Source organism: Salmo salar, chromosome ssa18, assembly GCF_905237065.1.
Source record: "Salmo salar chromosome ssa18, Ssal_v3.1, whole genome shotgun sequence".
Lineage (NCBI taxonomy): Eukaryota > Metazoa > Chordata > Actinopteri > Salmoniformes > Salmonidae > Salmo > Salmo salar.
The window spans coordinates 3,832,807-3,846,819 of NC_059459.1; the positions used below are offsets into that span (position 1 = coordinate 3,832,807).

At 39.9% G+C, this 14,013-nt stretch overlaps 1 protein-coding gene across 3 annotated transcripts in view; it reads right to left on the bottom strand.

Moving 5' to 3' along the window:
- The window catches only part of LOC106576889 (arginyl-tRNA--protein transferase 1), a 227,911-nt gene extending 216,317 nt beyond the window's left edge, over window positions 1-11,594 (bottom strand). For all 3 annotated transcript variants that reach the window (XM_014154421.2, XM_045700642.1, XM_014154420.2), the window contains exon 1: window positions 11,389-11,594. In XM_014154421.2, coding sequence (XP_014009896.2) covers window positions 11,389-11,488 — 100 coding nt within the window. In that variant the 5' untranslated portion in view covers window positions 11,489-11,594. The remainder of the gene's footprint in view (window positions 1-11,388) is intronic.
- Between the last annotated feature and the right edge of the window lie 2,419 nt (window positions 11,595-14,013).

Genomic DNA, 14,013 nt, shown 5'->3' on the forward strand with positions numbered 1-14,013 from the left:
ACAGCGGAGTCAATCACCAACTTCCGGAGACACCTGAAACCTCACCTCTTTAAGGAATACCTGGGATAGGATTAAGTAATCCTTCTAACCCTCCCCCCCCAAAAAAGATATAGATGTACTATTGTAAAGCGGTTGTTCCACTGGATATCATAAGGTGAATGCACCAATTTGTAAGTTGCTCTGGATAAGAGCGTCTGCTAAATGACATAAATGTAAATGCAATATTAACTAAATATGCAGGTTTAAAAATATACTGCTCAAAAAAATAAAGGGAACACTTAAACAACACATCCTACATCTGAATGAATGAAAAAATCTTATTAAATACTTTTTTCTTTACATAGTTGAATGTGCTGACAACAAAATCACACAAAAATAATCAATGGAAATCCGATTTATCAACTCATGGAGGTCTGGATTTGGAGTCACACTCAAAATTAAAGTGGAAAACCACACTACAGGCTGAAACCACACTAAACTTTGATGTAATGTCCTTAACCTGTTAGGGCTAGGGGGCAGTATTGACACGGCCGGATAAAAAAAAAAAAAAAAAAGTACCCGATTTAATCTGGTTACTACTCCTGCCCAGTAACTAGAATATTCATATAATTATTGGCTTTGGATAGAAAACACCCTAAAGTTTCTAAAACTGTTTGAATGGTGTCTGTGAGTATAACAGAACTCATATGGCAGGTCAAAACCTGAGAAGATTCCATGCAGGAAGTGCCTTGTCTGACAAGTTCTTGTTCATCTTGGCTCTTTTTATTGAAGACTGAGGATCTTTGCAATAACGTGACACTTCCTACGGCTCCCATAGGCTCTCAGAGCCCGGGAAAAAGCTGAACGATATCGAGGCAGCCTCTGGCTGAAACACATTATCGCTTTTGGCAAGTGGCCGATCAAAGTACTGTGGGCTTAGGCGCGTGCCCGAGTCGACCGAATGCTTTATTTTCTTTCGTCTGTTTACCTAAACGCAGATTCCCGATCGGAATATTATCGCTTTATGAGGAAAATGGCATAAAAATTGATTTTAAACAGCGGTTGACATGCTTCGAAGTACGGTAATGGAATATTTAGAAAAAAAAATTGTCACGAATTGCGCCATGCTCGTCACCCTTATTTACCCTTTCGGATAGTGTCTTGAACGCATGAACAAAACGCCGCTGTTTGGATATAACTATGGATTATTTTGAACCACACCAACATTTGTTATTGAAGTAGAAGTCCTGGGAGTGGATTCTGACGAAGACAGCAAAGGTAATAACATTTTTCTTATAGTAAATCTGACTTTGATGAGTGCTAAACTTGCTGGGTGTCTAAATAGCTAGCCCTGTGATGCCGGGCTATCTACTGAGAAGATTGCAAAATGTGCTTTCACCGAAAAGCTATTTTAAAATCGGACATATCGAGTGCATAGAGGAGTTCTGTATCTATAATTCTTAAAATAATTGTTATGCTTTTTGTGAACGTCTATCGTGAGTAATTTAGTAAATTCACCGGCAGTGTTCGGTGGGAATGCTAGTCACATGCTAATGTAAAAAGCTGGTTTTTGATATAAATATGAATTTGATTGAACAAAACATGCATTGTATAACATAATGTCCTAGGGTTGTCATCTGATGAAGATCAAAGGTTAGTGCTGCATTTAGCTGTGGTTTGGGTTTATGTGACATTATATGCTAGCTTGAAAAAAATGGGTGTCTGATTATTTCTGGCTGGGTACTCTGCTGACATAATCTAATGTTTTGCTTTCGTTGTAAAGCCTTTTTGAAATCGGACAGTGTGGTTAGATTAACGAGAGTCTTGTCTTTAAAATGGTGTAAAATAGTCATATGTTTGAAAAATTGAAGTTTTTTCATTTTACGTTTTTGAATAACGCGCCACGGGATTACACTGGCTGTTACGTAGGTGGGACGATTTGGTGCCACCTACCCTAGAGAGGTTAAAACAAGTCAAAATGCGGCTCAGTAGTGTGTGTGGCCTCCATGTGCCTGTATGACCTCCCTACAATGCCTGGGCATGCTCCTGATGAGGTGGCGGATGGTCTCCTGAGGGATCTCCTCCCAGACCTGGACTAAAGCATCCGCCAACTCCTGGACAGTCTGTGGTGCAACGTGGCGTTGGTGGATGGAGCGAGACATGATGTCCCAGATGTGCTCAATTGGATTCAGGTCTGGGGAACGGGCGGGCCAGTCCATAGCATCAATGCCTTCCTCTTGCAGGAACTGCTGACACACTCCAGCCACATGAGGTCTAGCATTGTCTTGCATTAGGAGGAACCCAGGGCCAACCGCACCAGCATATGGTCTCACAAGGGGTCTGAGGATCTCATCTCGGTACCTAATGGCAGTCAGGCTACCTCTGGCGAGCACATGGAGGGCTGTGCGGCCCCCCAAAGAAATGCCACCCCACACCATGACTGACCCACCGCCAAACCGGTCATGCTGGAGGATGTTGCAGGCAGCAGAACGTTCTCCAAGGCGTCGCCAGACTCTGTCACGTCTGACACATGCTCAGTGTGAACCTGCTTTCATCTGTGAAGAGCACAGGGCGCCAGTGGCGAATTTGCCAATCTTGGTGATCTCTGGCAAATGCCAAACGTCCTGCACGGTGTTGGGCTGTAAGCACAATCCCCCACCTGTGGACGTCGGGCCCTCATAGAGTCTGTTTCAGACCGTTTGAGCAGACACATGCACATTTGTGGCCTGCTGGAGGTCATTTTGCAGGGCTCTGGCAGTGCTTCTCCTGCTCCTCCTTGCACAGCTCACATTGATGTGCCATCCTGGATGAGCTGCACTACCTGAGCCACTTGTGTGGGTTGTAGACTCCGTCTCATGCTACCACTAGAGTGAAAGCACCACCAGCATGCAAAAGTGACCAAAACATCAGCCAGGAAGCATAGGAACTGAGAAGTGGTCTGTGGTCCCAACCTGCAGAACCACTCCTTTATTGGGGGTGTCTTGCTAATTGCCTATAATTTCCACCTGTTGTCTATTCCATTTGCACAACAGCATGTGAAATGTATTGTCAATCAGTGTTGCTTCCTAACTGGACAGTTTGATTTCACAGATGTGTGATTGACTTGGAGTTACATTGTGTTGTTTAAGTGTTCCCTTCATTTTTTTGAGCAGTGTATATACTTGTGTATTGATTTTAAGAAAGGCATTGATGTTTATGGTTAGGTACACGTCGGAGCAAAGATAGTCCTTTTTCGCAAATGCGCACCACATCGATTATATGCAACGCAGGACTGGCTAGATAAACTAGTAATATCATCAACCATGTGTAGTTAACTAGTCATTATGATTGATTGATTGTTTTTTATAAGATAAGTTTAATGCTAGCTAGCAACTTACCTTGGCTTCTTACTGCATTCGCATAACAGGCAGGCTCCTCGTGGAGTGCAAAGTAAAGCAGGTGGTTAGAGCGTTTGACTAGTTAACCATAAGGTTGCATCCCCAAGCTGACAAGGTAAAAATCTGTCGTTCTGCCCCTGAACAAGGCAGTTAACCCACCGTTCCTAGGCCGTCATTGAAAATAAGAATGTGTTCTTAACTGACTTGCCTAGTTAAAAAAAAAAAAGATATTTAAAAAAAAAAAAAAAAATTTTTTTTTACTAATAATTTAAATAAAATAAAAAATAAATAAATATCGGTGCCCAAAAATACCGATTGTTATGAAAACTTGAAATCGGCCCTAACTAAAAAAATAAAAATAAAAATAAATAAATAAAGAAAATTAAAAAAAAATAAAAAAAAAAAAAAAAATAAAAAAAAATAAAAATAAAAAAATCGGCCATTCCGATTAATCGGTCGACCTCTAATAGAGGTTAGTGCGTACGGCCCAGTACATCACTGGGGCCAAGCTTCTTGCCATCCAGGACCTATACACTAGGCGGTGTCAGACGAAGGCCCTAAAAATCGTCAAACTCCAGCTACCCTAGTGGTTGTAGCTGTACCAGAGAGCTAAGTCTAGGTCCAAAAGGCTCCATAACAGCTTCTACCCCCAAGCCATAAGACTGCTGAACAATTAATCAAATGACCACCCGGACTATTTGCATTGACCCCCCCCATTTGTTTTTACACTGCCTCTACGCATAGTCACTTTAACCCTACCAACATGTATAAATTACCTCGACTAATCTGTACATAGCCTCATTGTGTTAATGTTTTTTTTTTTTTTTTGCACTTCATTTAGTAAATATTTTATTGACTGCTTTGTTGGTTAAGGCTTTGTAAATAAGCATTTCACAGTAAAGTCTACAACCTGTTGTAGTCGGTGCATGTGACAAATAACATTTGATTTGGGCTACAGGTTATAGCCTAATGCTTGTAGTTAAAGGGAAAATTCTATTTTATATGGTGTCAAAACATTTTTAGAGCCACCACAAGTGACCTCATCATATTCGTTTTCATAAATTATTAAAACGCTGCTGAAAAAGATCCTAAGGGAAACACTGCAACTGATAGCTGGAAAGACTAGGCTAGATTATCCTGAGTAGTCATAGCGCTACTGTCGTCAAGGAAAGCATCACCTACACAACAGGCACACGATCACCAACACTATTCAGGTGTGACAGTAACAAAAGGCTTTCTATGAGAGAGATGTGCAGAGGCGGAGGACGTGAGTGTTTTTGCACATAGGCTGTGTATTGTGTCGCAGTCATATCAATCATGGCTGATTGAAATAGACTTGTTTGTTTAGGCCTATTCAAGAAGAACAGGGCTGGTTAAAACCATTCTATGTGCAGCAACAGTATGAGACCACTGGTGCATATCGTCGCAAAACATATATTTTCCACATTAATGAATATATAATTATGAAAGTTCAGAAGCTTTTTTGAATACCTTTGGCCTAGTCTTGAAATGTTCAGAGTATAATGATGGGAGTTACAGCTTTCAAATGAAAATTGCCAAAATTGGAGTTAGAGGATTTTATCAGAAAGCGACAACATAGTCTAGGACCAGCTACCATTTGGAGCATGTAGGCTACTACTGTAGTCATGTCCTTCCAGTGAGCGAAGCAACTAGTGTTATGGTGGCGTTAGTGCCTGGCCTCTAACCCCAGTTCCTGAGGCATGTCCCAACTCCTCCACACTGACCTCCCTGTGGAATTACCCCAGGCCGCAGATTTCTTTCCTCCTCACACCCTGGCCTGGCCCAGGCTGAGGTTACATAACTGGCCTACAGATAACCCAGCTTCATGAGAAATGCTGTGTTGAGAGAATGCCAAGAGTGTACAAAGCTGTCATCAAGGCAAAGGGTGGGTACTTTGAAGAATCTCATATCTATAGATTTAAAACTTTTTGGGTTACTACAAATGATTCCATGTGTTATTTCTTAGTTTGGTTGTCTTCACTATTATTCTACAATGTAAAAAATAAAGAAAAACCGTGGAAATTGTGTAGGTGTGTCCAAACCTTTGACTGGTACTGTACACACACAGCGCAAGAAAGTAGTCAAACGCCTTGACTTTTTCCAAATGTTACTACGTGACAAACTTAGATTAAAATGTTTGTTGTTGTCCCCCCCCCGCTCAATCTATACACCATACCCCATAATGGCAAAGCAAAATAAACAGTTCAGATTTGTTTCCAAATTAATACAAAAATAAAAACTTTAATATCACATTTACATAAGTATTCAGACCCTTTACTCAGTACTTTGTTGAAGCACCTTTGGCAGCAATTACAGCCTCGAGTCTTCTTGCTTATGATGCTACAAGCTTAGCACACCTGTATTTGGGGAATTTCTCCCATTCTTCTCTGCAGATCCTCTCAAGCTCTATCAGGTTGGAAGTGTTGCTGCAAAGCTACTTTCAGGTCTCTCCAGAGATCAGTTTTTTTTACTTTTAATACATTTGAAACAATATTAAAAACCTGTTTCTTCGCTTTGTCATTATGGGTTGTCGTCATTAGATTGGTTGAAAAAAATAATTAAATCCATTTTAGAATAAGGCTGTAACGTAACAAAAGGTGAAAAAAGTCAAGGGACCTGAATGCGTTACCGAATGCACTGTATGTTACTCCAAATCATAAAGACATGCTCACTGCAAAGTATATGCCTTTGCTCACAAAGATTAAACAAGACTTGGTTAACTGGTCTACCCTACCAAACTCTTTTTGGCAGGATTAATGTCGTCAGGATGAATATCCTTCCTCTGCTAAATTAGCCTTTCCAAAAGATCCCCTGCCATCTCAGTTCTTTTTTAGAAAATGAATGCCAATCTCTAAATATATCTGGAGCAATAAGAAAACTGAGAACCAAATCTACAAAATTAAGCCTAAGGGTTTAGGAGGGCTCTTTGCCAAATCTGCAACTATATTACTGGTCTTCTCAGATCAAGCATATGATTAGTTGGTGCCTAAAAGACACCACTCAATTTGGGTTGAGATGAAATCAATAGCATGTCATCCAAGAGCAATAGCTTCCAAGAGCAATAGCTTCCTAACCATTTAAGAATAGCTTTGAAAAGATCCAGGCTTATCTGACTATTTTACAGTAATACATAATACACTCTTAGTTTGGAAAGATGCAAGGAGGTACTTGCAGATTCCAGACCATATAATCACTCTGATCACCGATTGCACTTAATCCAGAATTTCCCCCCGAAAAACGAGTATTGGACTTCTGGACTGGGTATTTAAAAAATGTTATGTAAACTTTATTTAACTAGACAAGTCAGATAAAAACACATTCTTATTTACAATGACTCCCAAACCCAGACGACACCGGGCCAATTGTGTGCCGCCCTATGGGACTCCCAATCACAGCCGGATGTGATATAGCCTGGATACGAACCAGGGACTTTAGTTATGCCTCTTACACAGAGATGCAGTGCCTTTGGCGCAACGGCCTCTCAAGTATTGCTGACCTTATGCCTTTATTTACGCAGGACACTTAAATCACTCCAACATAAAAACTGAGTTTGATTTAGCCAACAAAGATGTTTTAAGTACCTACAATTTAGACACTTAATGGAGGTTCAGAAGAAAGTCGATAAACTAAGATTTCAAATTACTGAAGTTAAAAAAAAAACTATTTACGAAACCTACTGTTTGGAGAGGTTTAATCTCCGACTTACAGTTGAAGTCGGAAGTTTACATACACTTAGGTTGGAGTCATTAAAACTCGTTTTTCAAATCACTCCACAAATTTCTTGTTAACCTGTTGGGGCTAGGGGGCAGTATTTTCACGGCTGGATAAAAAAAACGTACCCGATTTAATCTGGTTACTAATCCTACCCAGTAACTAGAATATGCATATACTTATTATTTATGGATAGAAAACACCCTAAAGTTTCTAAAACTGTTTGAATGGTGTCTGTGAGTATAACAGAACTCATTTGGCAGGCAAAACCCTGAGACAGATTCTGACAGGAAGTGGATACCTGATGTGTTGAATTACCTTTAAGCCTATGCCATTGAAACACACAGGGGCTTATTAATCTTTTGGCACTTCCTATTGCTTCCACTAGATGTCACCAGCCTTTAAAGTGTTTTGAGTCTTCTACTGTGAGATCTGACCGAACAAGAGCCTTGGAACGGTGATGGCCCATTAGACTCTGGCGCGCGAGGTCATGTTGGGTACCCTCGTTCCAATACGTTTTAAAAGAGAATGCATTCGTCCACCTTGAATATTATTCATGTTCTGGTTAAAAAAGGCACTAATGATTTATGCTATACAACGTTTGACATGTTTGAACGAACGTAAATATATTTTTTCCCCTCGTTCATTAAGTGAAGTCCGGCGGGCTTAGATCATGTGCTAACAACACGGAGCTTTTTGGACATAAATGATGAGCTTTTTTGAACAAAACTACATTCGTTATGGACCTGGGATTCCTGGAAGTGACATCTGATGAAGAGAATCAAAGGTAATGGATTATTTACATAGTATTTTCGATCTCTCCAACATGGCCGTTAGTCTGTATCGTAAAGCGTATTTTTCTGGGCGCAGTGCTCAGATTATTGCAAAGTGTGATTTCCCAGTAAGGTTATTTTTAAATCTGGCAAGTCGATTGCGTTCAAGAGATGTAAATTTATAATTCTTTAAATGACAATATAATATTTTACCAATGTTTTCTAATATTAATTATTTAATTTGTTGTGCTGACTTGACTGCCGGTTATTGGAGGGAAACGATTTCCTGAACATCAACGCCATAGTAAAACGCTGTTTTTGGATATAAATATGAACTTGATAGAACTAAAAATGCATGTATTGTCTAACATAATGTCCTAGGAGTGTCATCTGATGGAGATTGTCAAAGGTTAGTGCATCATTTTAGCTGGTTTTAGTGATGCCTGTCTTTGAATTGACAAAACATTACACACAGCTATTGTCAATGTACTCTCCTAACATCATCTAACTTTATGCTTTCGCCGTAAAACCTTTTTGAAATCGGACAACGTGGTTAGATTAAGGAGATGTTTATCTTTCAAAGGGTGTAAGATAGTTGTATGTTTGAAAAATTAGAATTTTGACATTTATTTGGTTTCAAATTTGCCGCTCTTGAAATGCACCTGCTGTTGATAGGGTGCACCACGGGTGGCACGCTAGCGTCCCACATAGCCCCAAGAAGTTAACAAACTATAGTTTGGGCAAGTCGGTGAGAATATCTACTTTGTGCATGACAAGTCATTTTTCCAACAATTGTTTACAGACAGTGAAAGTCCCACCTACTCAACAGCCAGTGTAATCCCGTGGCGCGTAATTCAAATTCCTCAAAAATGCAAAAACTTCAATTTTTCAAACATGACTATTTTACACCATTTTAAAGACAAGACTCTCGTTAATCTAACCACACTGTCCTTTTTCAAAAAGGCTTTACAACGAAAGCAAAACATTAGATTATGTCAGCAGAGTACCCAGCCAGAAATAATCAGACACCCATTTTTCAAGCTAGCATATAATGTCACATAAACCCAAACCACAGCTAAATGTAGCACTAACCTTTGATGATCTTCATCAGATGACACACCTAGGACATTATGTTATACAATACATGCATGTTTTGTTCAATCAAGTTCATATATCAAAAACCAGCTTTTTACATTAGCATGTGACTAGCATTCCCACCGAACACTGCCGGTGAATTTACTAAATTACTCACAATAAACCTTCACAAAAAGCATAACAATTATTTTAAGAATTATAGATACAGAACTCCTCTATGCACTCGATATGTCCGATTTTAAAATAGCTTTTTGGTGAAAGCACATTTTGCAATATTCTAAGTACATAGCCCAGCCATCACGGGGTAGCTATTTAGACACCCGGCAAGTTTAGCCTTCACCAAAATCAGATTTACTATTATAAAAGTTTGATTACCTTTTGTTGTCTTCGTCAGAATGCACTCCCAGGAATGCTACTTCAATAACAAATGTTGGTTTGGTCCAAAATAATCCATCGTTATATCCGAATAGCGGCGTTTTGTTCGTGCGTCCCAGACACTATCCGAAATGCTAAATCAGGGTCGTGCGCATGGCGCAATTCGTGACAAAAATCTAAATATTCCATTACCGTACTTCGAAGCATGTCAACCGCTGTTTAAAATCAATTTTTATGCAATTTATCTCGTAAAAAAGCGATAATATTCCGACCGGGAATCTCCTTTTCGGCAAACAGAGGAAAAAAATCACAAAGACGGGGCGGCCAGGGCACGCGCCTAAGCCCGCAGTCCCTTGATCGGCCACTTGAGAAAGGCGATAATGTGTTTCAGCCTGGGGCTGGGATGACGACATTCAGGTTTTTCCCGGGCTCTGAGCGCCCATGGAAGACGTAGGAAGTGTCACGTTAGAGCAGAGATCCTTTGTAAAAGATAGAGATGGCAAAGAAGTTCAAGAAATGGTCAGACAGGCCACTTCCTGTAAAGGAATCTCTCAGGTTTTGACCTGCCATTTGAGTTCTGTTATACTCACAGACACCATTCAAACAGTTTTAGAAACTTTAGGGTGTTTTCTATCCAAAGCCAATAATTATATGCATATTCTAGTTACTGGGCAGGAGTAGTAACCAGATTAAATCGGGTACATTTTTTATCCAGCCGTGAAAATACTGCCCCCTAGCCATAACAGGTTAAGCACATGGCATCATACACATTGTTGGATTACATCATGAAGCAAATTTTGTTTTTTATAACGGAGCATTTTCTAAATTCAACAGACCCCCTCCAACTGGACACGGTTGGTCATTAATCTTCTGTGCTACACCAAACAAGGCCTAACCTGTTAGTCCCAGTATAATGGATACCACATTTTGGGGGTTAAATCACATCATTTGGTATTACAATCTCAGCTTGTGCTCGCTGTTTAGTGACTTGGCCTGCTATGCTTAGAGAAACCTCTAAAATCTCTAACTCGGAATCCTGTGTAACCCAAGGTGTTGTGTGCAACCACGGCACTAATGGGAAAGGGGGTAACTAGTAAATTGCACAACTGAATGCATTTAACTGAAATGTGTGTGTGTGAGTGTACCTTAATTGACATCGAACTCATCTGCGTACAGGGCGCGTTATTGTTGGGTGTTAGCTGCCTTGCTCAAGTGCAAAACGGCTGATTTAATGACAAACAGATACACTTACATTAGACCCCACACAACATTCCTGTCTGTGGGGGAAAAAAAATAAGAAAAAAAAAAACTTTGTTGAACCCTCCCTGACCTAAAAAGACTTCCAGCTCAGAGCTCACCCACTGATTTGGCACCTAGCTAAGCCTCTCCTTCCTGACAGCGTTGACAGGCCATGTGATGGCGTAACTGCATGCTGTACTGTACACATGAACATGAAGGGCAGGAGCAGCAAATCCTCAATCTTGTTCGGCAAATTCAGATTATAGAGAATGAACTAAAAACACAGGCTCCCTAACCTAGGCCTAACTAGTTAGCAACCTGTATGAAAAGTTGTTCAAGCTAGCTAGTTAGCTGCAGTGATGATTTTTATAACGTTTAAGGACTGGCGCAGTCCCACCCATGTATTTTGTTCTCCTTTTTGGATACAGACATTGACTTCACATCGTTAGTTAGGCCTAACTAACGAATAGGCTATAATGTTGAAGTGTGGTCAGCTGTCAAAGCAGCAAAGGCATCACAGTGCTACCGATAGCTAGCAAGCTCATGCTAGCTAGCAAGGTTGTGCTTGGTGTGCTTGACTACCTAGCTAACGTTACCACCTTGTTTATTAAATATGTCAAATAACATGCAAAATATTTTAACTCGGTAACGTTAGCTATGTATGGCTAGTAACAATTATTTGACGGCTTGCTAACTAACAAACTGACTGCTGTTGGAAAATGGCTGGCTAACGTTAGCCAGCGTCAACGACGAGGCCTTTAGGAAGCGAAGGACAGTACAATAAAGTTGACCCAGCGAATTTACAAATCAAATCTTACCATGAGAGAAGTTCCCCTTCTCATTTTTACAATAACCACAACGGTAGCCGTCATCTCCCCCGAAATATTCCACTATCGTGCAGGAGCTACCTGCTGCCATATTAATTTTCTTCCTGGTGATAGATTATTCGCGAACGAACGGCTCTTTATGAATGGATCTTTTTGGTGAACGTTGGGAACCGAATCGTGAAAGAGCTGGCTCCGTGATTTGCATACTGCGGTTTATTGAGCGCAAAACTGTTTTTCGGCAGATAAATTGCTAAATAAGTATATAAAGAGGGTGAACAATACATAGTGGGAAGAGCGCGTCAATCTGGACCACTTTTTTTTGTAAAAAAACACAATTTGCAGGCCATCTAATAATTTTGCCAGGTACAAATTTATTTTAATGTCGATTTCACGTTTACATTCATTTTGGGCTTTACATTGAAGATCATAATTGTTTAGGGTTATAGGTCGATCTTTGGGTATTTTCAACGAAGAGCCGTTTGGGAGCCAAATGGGCCGGCTCTTTTACGTGAACAGAACCAAAATAGCCGGAGCCACAAAAATACTATATAAGGCCATCACTACTACTTCTTCTATAAATTTGTATTGTCGGATCTCAATCAACTGAAAGGTGCATACATCCCCACATTCTGTCCCTATACATCTATTTCTCTCAGCTAGCCCTTTGTTTATGCCCACTGTTCTGGAGTGTGAATTCATTACACTTTGTGACACCAAAAGGGAAGAGAAAAAGATGGAGAAAAGGGAAGAAAAATTGTCCTATCAACTGACCCTACACCTATTAAAACCTCACCACTATTCCACTACCTGACCCTATCTGCTCCTAAACCAGACCTGCAGCCTGGGAAGACGGGACACTATCATTCAACACACCTTGTAACACTTCTGCAGTAAAATCTAGTACACCCAAGTACATTTCTCTAGCTTCCACCACATCATACACTACCAGTCAAAAGTTTTAGAACACCGACTCATTCAAGGGTTTTTCTTTATTTTACTATTTTCTACATTGTAGAATAATAGTGAAGACATCAAAACTATGAAATAACACATATGGAATCATGTAGTAACCAAAAAAGTGTTAAACAAATCAAAATATATTTTATATTTGAGATTCTTCAAATAGCCACCCTTTGCCTTGATGACAGCTTTGCACACTCTTGTCATTCTCTCAACCTGACTACCTGTAGCTGTTTGTCGCAACACTGTCTTGCTGTTTTTCTCATAATATATAAAAAATAAAGTTATCAAGGTTATGACATTATTTGCGTTAATGTTAATACTTACTCTTTCCTCCAAACTGCTGTCCCTCTTCCACACTGTCAATCTCTGAAATCAATCATTCCCAACAAAGGACCTTGAGGAAGGATGAAAAGATGAAACTGAGTAGACCTTTCCAAGAAGGAATCTCCACCATATTCTTTACACTTCTCTTTTATCTTTACAATACATGTGGTAAGTGTACATTTCTATTTACATAAGTGAGGGAAGTGTACAATGCAAATAGCTTATATAGTTATGGTCATGACCATAGGCTGAATCTTTAGGAGCTGTTGGTCTTACATAATAGTTTGTGCCTGTTACATTAAAAAAAACTAGAGTCGATTGACATACTGGTGAGTCAATCTAAGTTACATAACAAAAAAATGCCCATCAAAATCTGTCAGTTTAAGCGAGAGATACATATCTGGGGTTTTTTGCATTGGATGCGTCTCAATCCACCGCATCCTCCAGTGTCGCACTTCCGCATCTGCGGTGAAAGGTGGCAGAGCTAGAGCGGTGTTTGTCAGATCCCGAAAATTGGGCTTCTCACGAAAATGCCTGTAGCGTCCAAACAGTTTGATCTAAAATCTCTATGGAAAGGAACATGATGGTGTTCTTCATTTTGCTCCACGACCCCCACAAGTGTCAGGGGACTCGTCTGAAGTCAGTACCATCTGTTTGTAGCGTTCAAACCATTCGGGCTACAAACAAATGTGACCCCACTGCGGAAAGGGGAGATTCTCACAAACACGATGGTTGACGACCACAAGTGTCACAGGACTCATCTGAAGGTTACCGGTACCTGTTTAAAAAATGAATGGAAGAATGAAGGTAGTTTTGTGCCTACCCCAACAAACGGGTTAAATATGTGTAAAATATTTATAGATATTTCCTGAGCTTTCTTGAATCTCTCAGATATAGCACAGACACTTAAAAGCCTTGTTTCTTATGATTTATTTTTTGACTGTCTTTTTTGCCATTATGAATGTGTTATTCATATAACACATTCATATAGTAGTAAAGGCCAAATTCAATATTTTATAATTAAAACCAAATATATATTTAGTTTTGATACCTAAAGGGGTCCTAAAATTCAAAATCAAATCGCTAAATGATCCATAGTATGACCATCTTAAAACAATTCCATATTTCAGCTTAGCCCCCCCCCCATCCAACCTCTTAGACTTACAGGGGTTAAATGTTATATTCATTTTATGGTCTTTTTGGTGTGCATTGCATTACAGGAAGACCTCTCACCACACAATAGATTATGCTACACTGCTATGTCTCCAAAATGTGCAATGTAGAGCTACAAATCGTTGTTGACGCCCGCCAACAAGAGCTCCATGATGG